At 40.6% G+C, this 18675-nt stretch overlaps 3 protein-coding genes across 3 annotated transcripts; 2 read left to right on the forward strand and 1 right to left on the reverse strand.

Moving 5' to 3' along the window:
* Positions 1 to 410: 410 nt before the first annotated feature.
* LOC124643813 (zinc finger protein 761-like) lies at positions 411 to 5931 on the forward strand. The gene is made up of 3 exons (XM_047182914.1): positions 411 to 556; positions 1747 to 1895; positions 2941 to 5931. The coding sequence occupies exons 2-3, from the start codon at positions 1753 to 1755 to the stop codon at positions 4520 to 4522; spliced, it is 1725 nt and encodes a 574-aa protein (XP_047038870.1). The 5' UTR covers positions 411 to 556; positions 1747 to 1752; the 3' UTR covers positions 4523 to 5931.
* A 254-nt stretch (positions 5932 to 6185) lies between these two features.
* Positions 6186 to 15485, forward strand: LOC124643654 (sorting and assembly machinery component 50 homolog B-like). The gene is made up of 13 exons (XM_047182671.1): positions 6186 to 6268; positions 6764 to 6791; positions 7809 to 7919; positions 8266 to 8388; positions 8822 to 8917; positions 9475 to 9559; positions 10305 to 10434; positions 10811 to 10916; positions 11459 to 11543; positions 11955 to 12151; positions 12993 to 13136; positions 13701 to 14598; positions 15324 to 15485. The coding sequence occupies exons 1-12, from the start codon at positions 6186 to 6188 to the stop codon at positions 13848 to 13850; spliced, it is 1338 nt and encodes a 445-aa protein (XP_047038627.1). The 3' UTR covers positions 13851 to 14598; positions 15324 to 15485.
* A 165-nt stretch (positions 15486 to 15650) lies between these two features.
* LOC124643607 (NADH dehydrogenase [ubiquinone] 1 alpha subcomplex assembly factor 3) lies at positions 15651 to 18646 on the reverse strand. The gene is made up of 6 exons (XM_047182611.1): positions 18426 to 18646; positions 17842 to 17944; positions 17583 to 17641; positions 17169 to 17262; positions 16677 to 16813; positions 15651 to 16212 (listed from the first exon to the last, which is right to left on the reverse strand). The coding sequence occupies exons 1-6, from the start codon at positions 18476 to 18478 to the stop codon at positions 16101 to 16103; spliced, it is 558 nt and encodes a 185-aa protein (XP_047038567.1). The 5' UTR covers positions 18479 to 18646; the 3' UTR covers positions 15651 to 16100.
* Positions 18647 to 18675: the final 29 nt, after the last annotated feature.

Consider the following 18675-nt stretch of genomic DNA (forward strand, 5'->3'; position numbering starts at 1 on the left):
TCAAGCAAATTGTCAGTTCCAGTTCATGTCGTTTCATTACTCGGTAGTTTTTAGGATGTTAAACTAAAACAATGTATTTCAGTTTTATTAAAAATATCAATTATTCGAGAAAAGCTTATTTTTATATTACAAAATAAAGTTTTATTGAAATATATTTGTAGAGTAATGAATAATGATAATAAAAGTTGAAAATTTAAAATGCGTTCTGAACATTGAACAAGCTTCGAAAATATATCATCATTCTTCGATGCGAATTTCAATTAAAACGTAGTTATTTTTCTATTTAAAATGTTTATTATACACTGTTCAGGTGATTAATGAGACAGTTTTCTAAAAATAATCTTTATACAATTATTTACATGATATACAAGCAAACAAAAACAGTTGCAATCACGAAAGCAATACAAGAAATCCAGTTTCTGAACATCTATCAATATCAATAATGAGGTCTCTAGGGGGTTTGTGATTGATTTTCTTTCCTGCGAAATTCACTGAAAAAGTAATATTACAGCAATTGGAATTCCTTGAAAAACCTATTAATCTGCAGAATAAATGTGTAAGTATACAAATCTGTAAAGGGTAGAACTGTTCTTCCCTAAAACAAGTGCGTTGAGAGCGTTTCCATTTTTGGATATAAAGCGTCAAGTTTTTTTGTAGATTTGCTAAAAATAGACGTCGCCCGCATTAAAATCACTGATAAACTAGTGTTTTACGAGGCAAAACCTTTTCATTTACTACTGAAAACTCTATACTTACACCTATTATGTATATTGCATATAAAATCAGTTACTACGCCTACATTTCATATCCGCCGGCCAAACCCAGTTGTTTTTCTTTTTTTTTTAGAACTTTATGTCGTCCCGATTAGCACACTAACATTTTATAAGACAGAGTTATCTTTAAAAGGAGTTGGGATAGGCTGCCCTTGAATTTTAAGGTTGTCACAGAGTTTTTTTTTCTCCCTCAAGGGGGATAAGTGTTATTTTGTGTACTAACACAAATTCTTATTTAAATTTTGCTATGAGTAAACCATATAGTAAGGTATAACACATCATCATCATCATCCTGCCCTTATCCCAATTTTATTTGTGGTTGGCGTAGCATGTTTTCACCTTCCATACTCTTCTATCTGCCGTCATCTCACAAGCAACATTCAAAATAAGATATAACTATATTAAAAAAAAAAAAATATGTGCCATGTTGGCCTATGCCCAGCGGTGGGACAGCATTGGCTAAATAAAATAATGTGCTTGTTAGAAATCCTAAGATTCCTGCCACTGTCTGTTTTTACCCATGAGAACTTCTAATATTACTTATAAAAAAATCAAAAATCAAAACTCATTTATTCAAACTTGGCTGCAAAACAGCACTCTTCGAACGTCAAAAAAAATGTACATAAGACAGCTCCCAAAACGCCCACCCTTCACCACTTCCTATGTGTTTTTGCTGGGAAGAAGAAGTGGCGCAACAAACTCCCCAGCAACACATGTCTATCTGTAGGTTATAAATAAATAAAAGAACATCTATCTATAACAAAAAAGTCCAACTATAACATTATGTGCTGATTTTCCTAAGTTAACAGTTTGTGATAATAAGTATACCTCAAAGAAATTTTTTATGTCTTTATTTTGCTCCAAAAGTTTTTACAAAATTGAATGTTATCTAATAAAGTTGTTACGGCAAAATATAACAATATAGCCTTGTTCTAACACAAAACACTCAACAACTCCCTTTCTTACATTCCAGTGCACAATGTCAGACCCAGAACCAGATCAGAATGAGCGCGAGATGCTAAGCATGTTCGCCAGCGTCTGGGTGAAGGTGGAGGTTAATGACGAAGGTCAGGAGAGCAGCAATGAGCATCCGGCTAGTGATGGCGATGAGGGCGAGGTTCAGTAAGTATTTCTATGTTATATTAGCTTCTGATTGTTGTAGCAACAGCATCCTGTGGGAACTTCTGTCCATACCAGGATAAAATATAGCCTAATAGCCGTTTTCCTGTGGCTTCACCCTCATCCCACCTACCCTCATCACCCTTCCTGAGGGATTTTGTAGCTTTCAAACGGTGAAAGAATTATTCAAATTAATTTAGTAGGGGTAGGTAGGTAACCGTTGGGGTAGGTGCAAACAAGCAAAATATTATTAGTATAGACTAGCTTCTGTTGATATGTATTTGTATGAACTAGCTGCTGCCCGCGGTTTCACCCATGTCCAGTGGGAATTACTTCACAGATATGGATAGAAAGTATACATACATCTCTGATAAGCGGGCGGTCTAACTCTGAAATAATTTTTCAACTCGGAGCAATACATTCCTTGAGATTAGTTCAAGCAAACAAACTCTTCAGCTTTGCAATACATAGTAGTAATACTAATATAGATTGGCTTCCGCCCACATCCGGGAAATCTATTCCCATAGGTCATAACCCAGATAAAAAGTAATCTATGGCGGTTCCCAATAGCGAAACTTGCCGATAGATAAAGCGTGCTGTGGAAGTAGGTGCCTTCCCGCGTTTACCGTGTCGCCAGTTTGTAGTCTTAATTGCGTGTTTTCTACGTAAATTGAGATACTTCATACTAAACTTCATTCAACTTACTAGTAAAACTTACTACTAAAACTTTTTACATTAGGTAAAAAAATCCGACTTAAAAATGTACCTAAATTCCCGGTTCCGAAAAACGTTTGATAATCGCGCACAAACATACATACAGTAACATAGTAAACATACATGCAGTTCGAAACTGTGTACCTCCTTTTTTGAAGTCGGTTCATAATCTAAGGCCCCTTGCTATGCAACAAGGTGTAATATATCATCTGTCCTTCTCTAGGATGCCACCTATCTCTGTGCCTTTCATCTTACTTGGTTCAGCCATTTGTGTGTAAAAGCACAGACAGTGTTACTTTCACATTTATTATAATTTATCTTTTCTCCTTTACAGAGAAGTCAAAAAGAAAAAAAAGAAGAAGAAATCAGAATCCCCTTCAAAGAAACCTATTCTAAGCTGTGATCTCTGCGAATATAAAACTGTCTACAAAAACTGCATGGATTTCCACGTTATGGGCCATAATAAACTAAAACCTTATGCTTGTGAAATTTGTGATTACTGCACTAAGTACCCTACCTCATTGCAAAGACATATGACAATACAACACAACTTAAAAATCAAGGCGTCCGGAGGAAAATTAGAAGAGCACTTCTGCGATGATTGTACGTACAAAACATATTTCAAATGGAATCTAAAGGCACATAAGCGTAAACATAAAGAAGAAAAACAATATAAATGCGAACATTGTGAGTATGAGACGGCTTACAGACATAATTTCATGAAACATAGACGAGTACATAATAAGCAAGAAGTAATTTTCAAATGTGACAAATGTCCATTTGTGACCAAATTTGAAGGACATATATCGAGGCATTTGGCTAAAATTCATAATGAGGTATCCGAGAAAGCCAATAAGTGTGATGTCTGTGATTTCTCCACTAAAGTCAAATGGAGATTGAACGTTCATAAACGGAGAAGCATGCAAACAAACAAATTGAAGTGTACATACTGTGAATTTGAAACGATATACATGTGTGAGTCTAAGAAACATAAATTGAAACATTATTCCGAAGTTCAGACAGACAGAAAAAGTGAAAATACTTCTGAACAGAGTAAAAAAACTGAAAATAAGCCTGAAGTTTCTACTGAACTACCGGACAATGATGATGCAAGTCAATCGGATGGGAATACACAAGTGTTTGATAAAAATCTCTACTTAGTAGACACAAAGAACGAAGTAGAATGGCATACAATAAAAGTCATAGAATCCAAATCTAAAGAACGTCCGTTCCAGTGCACAAGTTGTAAATACACATCAAGATTTAAAGCGTCCGTACAGAGGCACTTTCAAAGACATCACACCGGCAGTCAGAACCGGCCATACAAATGCTGTAATTGTGACTTTTCTACCAAAACTAAAGATCAAATCGGTTTGCACAACAAACGCAGTCAGTCGGAACAAGCGTTACAATGTACGGAGTGTTCCTTTAAAACTTATTTCAAATGCCAATTTGTAATGCATCAGAAAAATCATTATGCACACAAATGTACGGAGTGCAATTATACTTGCAGACATAAGTATGAAATACAAAAACATATTTATACTATACATATGGGTAACGGGCTAAAATGTCGATTCTGTGATTATAAAGCTACGAGAAAAGAAAGCTTGCTTTGCCACGAAACTATTCATACTGGTAATAAGCCCTTTAAATGTGAATATTGTGATTATAAATCAGTCAGAAAAACTTTGCTTGATAATCATATGAAGAGGTATCATAATGAAATAAGAAAGGCACCCGTTATTGTAGACGAAAGTAAAATTCAATCGTTAAAAATTAATGTTGGTGATCGATTAAGTGATGATTTAATACAAACTATTAGGGAACAAAATCTTACTATTGATGATCTTTTGCAAGCTCAGACGTTGCAAGAATTTACTTCAGTCATTAATCCAAATAATGAACTCGTTTAGAAATTATCTCTTATACATAGGCGTGATGACGTAAAAAAAATGCGATTCTAATTAGTCCATCATTTAGATTACCAAAAAATAGTGGATATGTATTTTTACTTTTTCAGAACATTAAAAATTCTCTGGAATATAAGGCTCAATTCACACCAAAAGCGCGGCGCCGCGGGCATCCGCGCGACTCGTTCGAGTTTCTCATACGAAAATACATATACATTATAGTAATGGGAATAAAGTAAAAATTCAAATGACACTCAAACCGCGCTTCGCTTCGCTGCCCTTCGCCGCGCTTTTGGTGTGAATTGAGCCTAAGGCATTAAAGGTTGGTAAGGTTTGTGACGTCACATTTAAGTAAAATTTATACCTAAAAGTGACGTAACACAAATTTAAAACGTGTTGTATCTTCGTTATTATTGGTTTGCGAGAGAAAATAAAAAATACGTGTCCATTATTTTAAGGTTATCTAAAAGACGGACTAATTAGAATCTACTTTTTTTCATTCGTCACGCCTATTTTTAAATAACTGCCTATCTATTAGTTACAACATCTCAGAAATATGTAACTAAAGAAAAACTTTTAGTAGGACCTAAAATAAATTTAAGGTTGAATCTCAGAAATTGCTAGCTAAGATCAATGCTCAAGCCTTCTCATTATGAGAAGAGATCTTTCTTTCAGAAGACTTCTTGGCTAGTTCTGATGAAAGAACGAAAGAAATAATGTCTTATATAAATTAAATTATTATCCAAAATTACATTATGTAAAAAAGATGCGAGATAATCTTCCTATAATGGCCCAAATTCATTGACAACTTAAAACTTCCATTTTCTGAAAACAACTGTTTAGTTTGAAAACAATGTAGAACAGTGTCAATTGGATATCAATTGAATCATCTCAATAGCATTTTTAACCTTAGCGGGAATTCTGCTACTAATATCAGACCAATAGTATTCTAATGACATTTCATTGGTTTGCGATTGATCTGCCATTTGGTCTGGGGTAGACTGCTCTACAATCATATTGCAATCGTAAATCAATTGCAAACAATACGATTCATTATTGAATCACAGAAAAGGATAAAAACGTTTATTTACAACAAAAATTTGCGGAATGCCACATACGCTTCAATCGTAATTGAGTCCTGATTGAATCTTAGTTGAATATCAATCGTATGTCGCTTAAGTAAAATTTGCAGAATCAAGGCCCAATTGTTTTAAGAAAATTGACGTTTATGTTGTTGGTGTACTTGGGCCTCATCTTTCTCTTACTCGCATTACTTAGATTGCTATAATATTATATAGTCCTTGTTTATTTTATGTTACTAGTTTAAATGATAGAATTGCTATGTTTTAATTAATTATTATATATTAACTATATAAGTCGATATGTAATAAATATTCCTTTCTTTATATCTATATGGTTGTTTCATTTCTTTATCGATCGAAAGTATTCTTTCAATGATGGCGTCTTAGCCGATTGTCGGTAAGGCAGTTGTCCCACCAACGACGAGAAAACGACTAACTATCGGCTATTTTCTCGCTCAAGAAACGTTCAATAGATATACTTTCCAAGTGAACAAAAGAGATGCATATATAAATAGTTGATCGCTGACTGTTCACACTGCCGGCGAGCACTCGCTTCACTAGTTTGTCGCTGAGCGACAAGACCTATGAAAGATAACACTCGCTCGGCGACACTCGCCAAGCGTTTAGAACTCACGCCGAGAGAGCAACCAGTGGTCATTTCTCTACAGTGCGTATCTAGCGAGCGAGTGATGCGAGTAATCGCCCGCCTCACACGCACACTCGCTTATAGCCGAGCTACACAAATATCGGAACTACGCACTCGCTCCACGCGTCTCGCTAACTCGTTTCTAGTTTTACCTCTACTCGTTACTCGTTAATCGTTGCCGGTGAGACAAGTGCCTAACGGTGGCTGTTCTCATATAAAGAGATCAGCCAGCTGCGCAGGACAATTATAGTGCACAAGCATTGCGCAGACACAAGTGCACTCTGTGTCGGTTACTGACGTGCTCTCCGATGCACGGGTGTATTAGTTACCAACTTCCATGTTCGGGGCTGCTTTGGGAAAGTTTTTAAAACCCGTAAAGCGATTTTGGCCCTACCTGATAATCGCAGTCGCACTCACAGAGTACATTTGTAAATACTCGTACCTGCTATGCGACTATGTTCGCACTATGCGATGATTAGACCAACGAGGGCAACAGGAGGTCATTAAAGGATGAAGATATGTTTGGACTTGTTACAGAAATCTTGTAAGTATATTAATTTTTCTATTGTTTTCTTTACTATTAATTTATTAGTAAAAATATATCTGTTAAACATCAACGTAGTCTCAGAAGCCAGTAATTCTGACAACTAGTCTTACCCGGGGGTATCGGCTTGCCCGGGTAACTGGGTTGAGGAGATCAGATCGCTAGTCGCGTGTAGTCCTTGTGGCACACTGGTACTCAGCTGCATCCGGTTAGACTGGAAGCCGATCCCGACATAGTTGGGAAAAGGCTCGGAAGATGGTGAATATCTCTCTTTTACAAATAAATATTAAAAACTATTTCTAAAACGAAGGAGTATGTTAAGTAAAGCTTGCACCTCTTTTGTGTAACGTTTTGACGCGCGTCACCGCGCCTTCACACTTTTTGACAAAAATTTTATTGTTTACTACTCTATTATATAAGGAAAACAAAAATATTTTGGAAGATTATATTATTAAAATCATTTTTTATGAATTTCATAACAAAGTTACTAAAACACACCATGGGCACAGTTCACGCTAAGGTAAAGTATAAAATTATACGTATTATGTAACTTACGTATTGTAAGTACTCAGATTTTTATGTATTGGTGAAACATATTTCAAGGTTTTCTTGATAACCGTAGATCGTCTGAATCTCTTCTAGTCATCTTATCTGCCTCTGCCAAGCCTTTTCCAAGTGCTTTACACGGAGCGATTTGTAAATTGGTTAGTCCCGGCTATTATTCGAACAGTAGTCACAAGCCTAAAAGTCTGACAACCAGTCTTACCGAGGGGTATCGACGGACGGACGTTAGATAGGCAGTCGATCCATGTGGCACACTTGTACCTACTCCGCATCTGGTTTGACTGGAAGCTCACTCCAACGTAGTTGGAAAAAGATTCGGCAGACAATTACCTATGCAAAAAAGGTGGTGTTACAAATAATCGTCATGTTTCTTTTCAATAAGTGCTTAATTGCTATAGAGATGCGGCGTGTGTTTGCATGTGAACACTTATTAACAGTGCGTGTGTATGTCAGGTGTCGCATCGGACTCCCTACTTCGCGGAAGACGAGGCTCCACTCTTCGAGTTTGACGACCTAGAAGAAGATCCACCGCCGCGCTCATCCATCGCGCTCAACGGGATCAAGGTACCCTGTACACTATAAAGAATAATAGGACAGCAGATACCCCCCAGGGCAGGCCCTGATTGGCTGCATAGGGATCACTGCTCCTGGCCTTCTAGCCTTGATACGGCATCCCGGGACGACGAGGTACTCATTAAATCCGAAGTCTGTAGTCTTATTAACCGATCAACTTGATAAAACCTTATCTGACAAGTCCATAATCGTTTCTAATCATTCCCGGGATTCCGGGTCGGACCGAAAACGCTTAGTTGGTTTTACAAACTTTCACAGCTGCGCAACTGGCTGATTTTATGAGAACAGTCTGCAGATTTCATGAGCCAAAGTTAACCAGCTATTCAACACATCACAGGCTCGCGTGGATCGCGTGAACGTGGATGGACTGGACCGCACTCAGGATGACGTCATCCGAGGCACCGTCGATGATCTCTTCAAGGCACAGGACTTCGAAGACGTTATTGTACGCGCACACAAGGTAACACACATTAGAACATTTATTTATTTTGTATGTGCACATACGATAGAGTAACAACAGGAAAGAAAGAATTTACAGATGTCATTTCTAAAGAAATCACTGCCAACATACCTATGAAAGGAATAAAAGAGATGAACCTAGGCAGTGCATAAATAAAGGAAATATAAATTAAATTGAAATAATATACCTACTTCTAAATTTTATGTAACATGGATTAGAGAACAAATGGGGGCGAAGCACTCGCTATGATCAGGGATGACATTCAAAATGTATGATTATTTCGCCTGTTTTTATATAGGTAATTTAAATTACCCCCTGCACCCGAAACGAAGACGTAACTCTTTCAAGCAATCCTACAGCACTTCCTTAGGCCCTAAGGTTTAGCAGTAGGTATCAACAACCAAACACACATTCAATATCATTCTATTTACAGGTGAGGCAGGCACTAGACAACCTTGGATGCTTCCGAAATATCTGCGTGTACATCGACGTATCATCAGGACCCGACGCCACGCCCGACGGACTCGAGGTACATGACTCCTTCCGCTGTGGCTGCAGCGTGAGGGAGTGTCAGACTCTTACTGACTAAATCCATCATGTTCCTTCTTAAGCCCTTTGTACCAGCGCCGCGGTAACTCGCGCGAACAATCCCGCAGCCCCGACAGAGGCGTAAAACTCTGAACTCAACATGATCTACACCGCAGTGCTATGCTGATATCGGTCGCTTCAAATTCCGTTCATTTTTCACCTTTCACTCAAAAAGAAACGTCTGAACATAAAATGAAACAAAAGTGCGAAATTAATTCATTAGTGAAAAAATCTAACCACTTTGGACATAGGTATCTTGCATCTTTGAAATGAATTTGAATGGACGCTGAAAAAAAAAGAAAGGTCTGGCTTCAAAAACGACAGTTCAAGTATTTTTAAGCCATTCCACGGAAAAGGCTGGTTAAGTAGTTGGCAACCTCCTTGTTGGACCTACAAGGGATCAGCTAATTTTATTGTCATTCGAGCCTAGTAGAGTCAAAGAAAAAGAAAGCATTCATTGTAATGAAGCATGTGATATTAGCTTAACATTTTTTGCAGGTAACGTTCCAAGTGCGTGAAATGTCTCGAGTGACGGGCGGTGTGAACGCAGCGGTCGGTGAAAATGAAGGCAGCGTCGTGTTCGGTAACATTAACAGCCCTTTTTCACAACTATGTATGTTCAAGTTGACTCCCAGTCTAACTGGATGCAGCTGAGTACCAGTGTGCCACATTAAACACAGTTATAGACTGGGCTGCTTTGAGAAAGTTTTTAAAAGCCACAAAGCGATTTCGGCCTGACCCTTTCAATCATTACATCTTACGGCCGGTTCACACATGTCTCCGTTTTACTGTTCCGTTTTATCGTGTACGTTTTTTTTCGTCGATGGCGTATGTAGTTGTATGAGTGACTTCACACATGGCACAGTATTCTGTATACAGTAAAAACGCCATCGACGAAAAACACGGAACAGTAAAACGGAGACATGTGTAGTCGTTACGGGTAGTCAGAAGCGAGTAAGTCTGACAACCAGACTTACCAAGGGGTATCGGGTTGGGCACGCTACCATAGTCGCAGTAAGTCCCCTCTTTGAGGAGTGGCTCGGGAGGAGTCATGGCGCCCTCACGTACCGCATGACGCAGATCCTCACCGGATACGACTGCTTCGGAAGGTATCTGCAACGAATCGGGCGCGAGGATATGGTGGAGCACATAGTCTAGGTGTGCTCTGCGTGGGGGAAAAAAGCGCTATCGGGTGGCTCGGATAACTGGGTTGAGAAAATCAGATAGGCAGTCGCTCCATGTAGCACACTGGTACTCAGCTGCATCCAGTTAGACTGGAAGCCGACCCCAACATAGTTGGGAAGAGGCTAGGCATGTGATTCTTGCAGGCCTTCGTCTCCCGAACCTGTTTGGTCGTGGCGAGCGTGCACAAGCTGCCTATAGCCATGGATATCGTAACACCGCTAGTTTTAATGTCACTGTTTCCAAACCACTTCACTTCAAACCTTATTTACCTGTGTGAGTTTAGAGTTTCCTTATTTTTAACCGGCATAAAAAAATTAGATTTTCATTTTGTATTTTCCAAACTTAAGAGAAGGTAGGCAATGCCTGAATCTGTCAACTTTTACCAAAACATTTACCTTCCATTTTTGTGATAAGGTTGAAAATCTATTGAAATTTGACAGACTGAGGTAGGTTGATAATGTGGTCTGTATAATATGTAATATTGAAGTCGTTATATATTCTTTTTTTTTACCCATCTTGAGTTACAATACTTGCCGTTTAAGATGAAATTAAGAAGGGAGTTAAATAAACACCCTTTGAATTTGTTTACGATGTCTTTAAAAGTTAAAAGCAGCTTTTACAGAGACAATGTAACACTATTATCTTGCAGGGTCTCCGGGTCGATATACCAGCACAGCCAGGACTACCCCTGGTCAGGATACCATCTCCTCGACCGCGGCGTGCTCTTCGACGTCGCGTTCAAGACCTCGCCCACGGTAATATGCACACACACACAGACGCATCCATATAAATACACACACACCCATATACATACATACACGCACATCCACCCATTCAATCCACCACATTACCAAAAACTAACCAAACATAACTTACCGATTGACACTGTAGAGATCTAGTGATCATATTGGTCATGATCTCCCGAGCCTTTTCCCAACTATGTTGGGGTCGGCTTCCAGTCTAACAAGATGCAGCTGAGTACCAGTGTGACACAAGAATCGACTGCAGATCCGACCTCTTCAACCCAGTTACCCGGGCATTCCGATACCCTTGCTGGCTTCTGACTATCCGAACAACTGCCAAAAATGTACAAATGACAGCAGGGACCTACGGTTTTACGTACCTTCTGAAACACAGTCATTGGTGTCCAAGATATACCTACTCAGAAAGAACATACAAACTTAGAAAAGATGCATTGGTACTTGCCTGAAATTTGAGAGGTTGGTCCTTTACCCACTAGCCCACCACGACTTTGAAGAACGCTTGCTTATTACATGTTTTACTTTGGTTTTCACAGACAAAACACACCGTGCAGTGGGAGGGTCTGGTGCGTGACGTCACAGTGCTAAACAAGACCAGCTTCAAAATACGGGAGAGCAGTGGTAAGTGACTATAGCTGACCTGAGTGCCAATGCATATTACTAGTAACATCTTTTCTGATCTGGAAACTACTCAAAAAATTAGAGGCAGTGGTTATCTATCAGCTTAGTTTAAAAGATACGCGTTTTTCCTGTGGTAAGCCATCAGAGAGTTTGAGGCTTAAGATGGATGGTTAATTCTTTTTAGGCTAATATAATTAGGTACGCAAAAAAAACGTAATACGTAGGGGCGCGCATTACAGGAGCAAAGTATACACTTTGCCTAACTGCTCCCGTACAGTCATTTTCTTCTTGTCTCAATTTATTCTAAGGATATATGGAAGAAGCTCTTAGCAATAAGACCGCCCACTATGTCATCCAGTTAAATCAGTTCTAAGATCAAAACTATTCTAATAAACGATCTATATTTATCAGGTCCACACTTAAAATCAGTGCTCCGCCACACTATCAGCGTGGACCACCGCGATGAAGAAGTCTTCCCGACGCAAGGGGTCTTCGTACAACTTAGCCACGAGCTGGCCGGGCTGGGGGGCAGCGTGGCTCACGTGAGAGCCGAGCTGCGAGCTCAGGCGAGCCACACGCTCAATGCTGAAGCTGGCGTGGTGTTACAGGTGACTGTTACTTATTTAGGGGTCTTCGTACAACTTAGCCACGAGCTGGCTGGGCTGGGGGGCAGCGAGCCACACGCTCAGTGCTGAAGCTGGCGTGGTGCTGCAGGTTGGTATCTATATGATAAATAAATAACAGAAAATCGTGTAAGATACACTTCTTATAACTCAAGAATGACTGAACGGTTTAAGCTGAAAATTAGAGGAATTAGAGGGGAAGTAGCTTACTTTCTGTCACCATCCAGCTAAGCAAGCAGTTCTCTCGTTACGCGGGTGAAAGCTAGATTATTACAATGATATCCCTGTTGCCCGCTTGTTGCAATTTAATGACTGATTCGCGGGGGCCCGGTAGTGAGCTGACGAGTCTCCACCTGACATTGTTACGTGTGTATGCTTTGTTATCAGCAAGTGCCATAGTTCTCATATTCTAATCCACTAACATCCATCACAAAATCACAATAGCCTAAGTAGTTTTCCTCCATAGCTAGCAATACTTTAGTAAGAAACCAGGGATTGTCCTTAGGTATCTACATTTCTATAGCGTATACAGAAATAATTGTCGGTTAACCCTCTTTAGATCTATGTACACAAATGATATATATTATGGAAATAAAGATTGTTTTTAACAACCTTATATTAGCTTCACTTGTAACTTGTAACTGTGTACCTACCTAGGTATGTAAGAAAATCTTGGAATCTTAATTTGACCCACATTCCGGTCTTAGATTAGGACGAAATTTTACACAAGCTCTGAGATCTGATGTCAATACATGACTATCTAAGAAAAGAAGCGTGTTTTTAAACTATATATTTTTTATATCTTTATTTGTTTTTTCTACTGCAGGCTTGCGCGGCGGCCGGCGTCCTACACGATGTGTACGGCACTGCGCCCCCTGACCACTTCTTCCTCGGAGGACCCACCAGTGTGCGCGGCTTCCAGCAGAGAGGGTTAGGCCCACATTGTGATGGACAGGCTGTCGGTGGGAGGGTGAGTGAAATCTCGTCTATCTGTTTTGATATCGATAGGATCCTTCTACAACTAAATCCCAACAGTGATGATGATGGTGATGGTGCGGAGAGAAACGAGCACCCATGTCTATTTAGTATTGTTTGCATCTGAAAACAGTTATCAGCGATCATCATCATCATCTGCCGAGCATCTTCCCAACTACATGTGTTGTGGTTGGCTTCGACTTTCACTTTCACACATTTCACGCTACGATGCAGCTGAGTACCAGTGTTTTACAAGGAGCGACTGCCTATCTGACCTCAACCCAGTTACTTAGGCAACCTAATACTCTTAGTCAGACTTTCTCACTTCTATTTATTGTGCTTTCCAAAACACGGAAGAATTCGTAATGATAAGATCACCCACCCACGGACCTTTGCTTAACTTTATAATCGATCAATCCGTGCGGCTTCGACTTACCCACGAGGTCTTCAGCGGAACGATCAGTGCAAATGATCATATGAAAAGGTGGTTGCCAGATGCTGCAATAGTTGCTCCAAAGTGCCATACCCCCACTATATTCATTCATACTACATTATGCAGGCATATTGGGCAAGTGGCGTCCACCTATTCGCGCCGCTCCCAGTACCAGGCGGTCGCACAGGACTGGGCGCTCTATTCCGTTCCCACTTGTTCTTGAACGCCGGCTGCCTCGCCTTCCCAGGTCAGAGACTCATCTTACGCATAGGTTAGCCTCTCGTATTAGGATATTATTTTACGAGTATCAACATTTGTCTAGCTTTTTCTGGGGTCAGTGTGTCACAAGGAGCGAATAACCGTCTGATTTCAACCCAGTTACCACTGAAACCCAATAGTCTTTGGAAAGACTGGCTGTCTGATTTTCTGGCTGATATTGACTGACTGCCCGTAACGACTGCCAAAGATGTTCAAATGACAGGCGGGACCCGGAACTTTATTATATAGAGAACTTAATTAGCACTCTCATAGTCCGGCGGAGCGGCAATCCGACACCATCGGAAAGAGATTAAGCGCAGGACCGACAAGATACACGAGTATATCAATCACCAACTTCCAGACTCCGGGCTGATTTGTGAAAATTTCTAAAACTCACATGGCAAATTCAGCCCGTCCCGGCGATTGGACCCGAGACCTCGTGCTCAGTAGCCGCGCTTGCGTCAGCTAGTCCAAGCATAAGCTTGTGCACTACATGTCCAGTTGGCTAATCTCCTTACATGAGACCAGCCGATAATCGGCTAGGAGGACATCATCATCATCAGCTATTTCAGAGCACCGCGGCCAGTGGTCGGGGGCGCAGCTCCAAGCTCTCTCCCTGGCGCGGGTATCCCTGGGCTTGGGGCTGTGTGTACGGCTCGGGAGGGCCGCCCGGTTGGAGCTTAACTACGTGCTGCCGCTTAGGGCTTTGCCCCCGGATAGACCGTATTCAGGCCTTCAGTTGGGACTCGGCGCTAGTTTCTTATAGGTTGGTGTTTACTGCATGCGTTTAATACTTTTGCGTTTAAAAAGAACACAGCTTTTTGGTACGACAGTAAAGCCATCTTTAATTCGTAACTTTTCAAAGCCTACAAAATGACACCATATTTTATTGTTAACCGATTTTAAAAAAAGGAGGACGTTCTCAATTACTCAGAATATTTTTTATGTACCTACCTTTCGATGAACAATCTATTAGGGTCCTGTCAGACAGACCGGCTCGGAGAGGAGAGCAAATTCTTAACTCGTTGAAAATTGACTACTTAGTATTTGAATTAAGGTTCATTTTTGCACGTACACTGCTTTTGTCATTAAGAATTCTCGAAGGCGCTCGGTGTGAAATAATAAGAGGAGCCAATCGGCTTCCATCTTGTACTTTTTCTCGGTCTTGCTGACGTTTGGCTCCAATTGCATCTGACGCAGCTGATCGGAGCCGATCGGAGGCGACTCCGGTCTGTGTGAAAAGAAAAATGCGCGCCGATGCTCTCCGAGCCGGTCTATCTGAACGGACCCTTATTATTACATACTATTACACAAAGACAACTTGCTAAATTCATCAAGTCAAGATCAGATGATGGATCCCTGAGAAATCGAGAGAAACTTTCAAAAATTGTATTGTAACACAATGCACCTAAAAGGATTTAAGTATTATTTATACTTTCTTTTAATTATTTATACTTATTATATATAGCTTATTGTACTTATGTATTTCAGAAGTTCATACAATGAATATAAGATGAAAAAGTTTGCCGAGCGCCTTGCCAAGTTCTGTGCTGTGCCCGTGTTGTGTGCTGTCCGTCATGTCCGTCACGTCCAGTAATCTCTGTTTGTCACGAATTTATTATCGCGGTTCAAATTATATATACCAACCATTTATTTGCGCTGTTTTATTTTTGTCCCCACATTCATCATCATCATCATCTCAGCCATAGGACGTCCACTGCTGAACATAGGCCTCCCCCTTAGATCTCCACAGATACCTGTTGGAGGCGACCTGCATCCAGTCCCCACATTGTTTTAAGAGAAATAAAACCAAATTTATGCCATAATAAAAATAATAATTTATTCTTCATAATATAACAACAACTATTGGCTAATATTTACAAAATTGTCTAACTTATAACAAGCTACCCTTTTCATTGGTTACTGATAAAGTCTCTGATAGCCTATCAGGAACTTATCCACTATCTATCAGATAGCTGACACTTTTTCAGTTACCAGTAAAAGCAGGCCTGAGTGTCGTCGCTGTCCCTATCCCGAGGCGAGTGGGCCCAAGTTGTGAGTAGGCCCTGGGCCCAAGTTGTGGGAAGGCCCTGGGCCCAAGTTGTGGGAAGGCCCGCGTTGTGGATAGGCCCAAGTTGCAGGTGGGCCCAAGCTGTAGGTGGGCCAAGTTGTAGGTAGGCCCAAGTTATGGGAGGGCCCAAGTTGTGGTTAGGCCCGAGTTGTGGGTAGGCCCAAGTAGTGGGTAGGCCCAAGTAGTGGGTAGTGCAGTTACAGGAGGGGCTTGTTAAAAACGTCGTGGTAGTGTAGCTTGGTGTGTAGCATATCGTCTTCGGAGATACGAGCTATGTTCGAAGGTGGTATCAGGGCTGCAGCTACCGACCTGTAAAATGTAACATACAAATTTTATTATCTATACTAATATGTATATAGAGAGGAAAGATTTGATTGATTGTTTGTTAGAAATTAATAGGCTCTGAAATACTTGACCGATATGACAAATTCTTTCACTGTTGGGGCGCTACACTCTTCCCGAGTAACATAGGCTATATTTTATCCCGGTACGGGCAGTAGTTCCCTCGGGACACGCGTGAAACTGCGTGAAAACATATAGTATTTGTACTTGATTACCTGGTAAAGTAAAATATCGGTCCTGCTAGTGATCTCTCTCCGGTGGTGTGGGATTGTCGTCGGATCGCGCTATGAGAGTGAAGGAATAGTGAGTGCACCACAGTCCAAGCAAATGTGCGTGCACTATAATATGTCCTGCGCAGCTGACTGATCTCCTTATATGAGACCAGCTGTGACCGACAGGAGCCGTCGTACTATTGAAATATTTTGACTGACCTGCCCTCAGAATTGAGGAAGTTGAAGGTAGAACAGGCATGCTCAGTGGGCAGCACCTCAGCGTTGAGCCCCAGCGATCGCGCCAGCCGCAGCACAGCGTCTTGCAGAGGCCTCTCGTTTGTATCTAAACCTACCACCTGGATCAAAGTCAAATAATATTAGGCCTTTACAAGCACTTATGAACTTCAAAAACAGAAATTCTTGTTTGGTTTGTATGTATGTACTTTCTAAGAATATCTTGGACACTTATGACTGTGTTTCGGATGGCACGTTAAACTGTAGGTCCCGGCTGTCATTTGAACATCTGTGACAGTCGTTATGGGTAGTCAGAAGCCAGTAAGTCTGTCTGACGACCAATCTTACCAAGGGGTATTGGTTTGCCTGGGTAACTGGGTCAAGGAGGTCAGAAAGGCAGCCACTCCTTGTGACACACTGGTACTCAGCTGCATGCGGTTAGACTGGAAGCCGACCCCAACAAGGCTTGGGACTTACCAGCAAGTCAATGCGAGGCTCCAGCAGTTTGAAGAGCTTGAGCGACTGCTCCGTCACCTCCTCCGCTTCCGACACTTGCCACGACATTACCGTCCTAAAAAAAGGAGCGTTATATATACATTTAAAAAGGGACGATATAATAGTAGGACAAAGATCACCATACTGGACAACCAAACAGATGGTCCCAGATTCAATTCTTGGTATGGGGTGACTTTGGTATGGTTAAGTGTTGTGTGATGAGCATTTTTGTTGGCTGTAGTCTAGGTGCCATTATAGTATAATACCCATGTATTTATAAATTTATACAAGGTAATAAATATCTTATTTCATTAGGGCCATGTGTGAAAGTTATCCTTACATTATTTATTTATTATTCTGTTTGATATACTGCATTTCAAAGTAAGTTATACTAACCTGGGGAATATAGCCATAGGTCCCAGCACTGTAAGGCCATTATTCAGCTTGAAGCCATACTGAAACATATATTACATACATGTTTGTCAGTGCCAGATTAGTCAAGCAGAAGGAGCAATTGTTACAGTCATAGAACATCATTGGCAGTCATCACGGGTAGTCAGAAGCCAGTAAGTCTTACAAGCAGCCTTACCTAGGGGTATTGGGTTGCCCGGGTAACTGGGTTGAAGAGGCACATACAGACTAACAGTCCACTCACCGTGGCATAAGAGTCGATCATGAGTCCAGCATCATACTCCTGGTTGATGACACGCACAGTCGTCTTGCCTTCACCTTCATAAGCTGCCTTCCCACGCACCACACTGGTATTAAAATCAAATATTACACATTAGACATACATATAACAATACAAGAGTATAGAAAATTTCACAAAGCACCTTGTAATCTGGAAGATTGTGATTGATACACCCATTAACATTTTCGGTCCTGCTTGTCATCTCTCTCCGGTGGTGTCTGATTGGCGTCCCATCGCGCTATGAGAGTGCAGGAATAGTGAGTGCACCTGTGTCCAAGCTAATGTGCGTGCACTATAATAGGTCCTGCGCAGCTGACTGATCTTATACAACAACAGCAGTCATTAAATAATATGGTACTGTCGGATTGATCTGATGATGGAGCCGGAAGATATGAACTGGAACTTCATGATGGAACATCGCAATATGGCTGTGTTTGGACTAGATAACAAGTCTTGAAACGATGTTAACGTGCATTTATAAATGCGTGTTTTTCTAGTGTTTTTTAAACTAAAGAGTTATGTTTCAATAGTAGTTATAGAAAACTAACCTCAATGCGGGAGTTGATGTTCGTAAAGTCGCCCGTCGAATCACAGACAACATCTTAATAAGTACTCACTAGTTTTTACTTATAACAATGCAATATTCTAGCAAATACTAATTATTCTTCCTTCTGCGCAATTTGTTTTTATTTCGCTTCGTTTGTTTGGTTATTTTTAATATTTTGACACTCTTTCATTCATTCATTGACAATTGACATCTGATCTGATTTGAAAATTGAAAATGGTGTTGCCAATTAA

This window comes from Helicoverpa zea, chromosome 28 (genome assembly GCF_022581195.2).
Source record: "Helicoverpa zea isolate HzStark_Cry1AcR chromosome 28, ilHelZeax1.1, whole genome shotgun sequence".
NCBI classification, from domain to species: domain Eukaryota; kingdom Metazoa; phylum Arthropoda; class Insecta; order Lepidoptera; family Noctuidae; genus Helicoverpa; species Helicoverpa zea.

Coding starts and splice junctions, on each gene's coding strand:
- LOC124643813 (XM_047182914.1), top strand. CDS start 1,753: ATGTCAGACCCAGAACCAGATCAGAATGAGCGCGAGATGCTAAGCATG. Junction 1,896..2,940: donor GGCGATGAGGGCGAGGTTCA/GTAAGTATTTCT, acceptor TCTCCTTTACAG/AGAAGTCAAAAAGAAAAAAA.
- LOC124643654 (XM_047182671.1), top strand. CDS start 6,186: ATGAAAGATAACACTCGCTCGGCGACACTCGCCAAGCGTTTAGAACTC. Junction 10,917..11,458: donor CGTTCAAGACCTCGCCCACG/GTAATATGCACA, acceptor TGGTTTTCACAG/ACAAAACACACCGTGCAGTG. Junction 11,544..11,954: donor CAAAATACGGGAGAGCAGTG/GTAAGTGACTAT, acceptor TATATTTATCAG/GTCCACACTTAAAATCAGTG.
- LOC124643607 (XM_047182611.1), bottom strand. CDS start 18,478: ATGTTGTCTGTGATTCGACGGGCGACTTTACGAACATCAACTCCCGCA. Junction 17,945..18,425: donor ACATCAACTCCCGCATTGAG/GTTAGTTTTCTA, acceptor TTTTAATACCAG/TGTGGTGCGTGGGAAGGCAG. Junction 17,642..17,841: donor TGATCGACTCTTATGCCACG/GTGAGTGGACTG, acceptor TATATGTTTCAG/TATGGCTTCAAGCTGAATAA.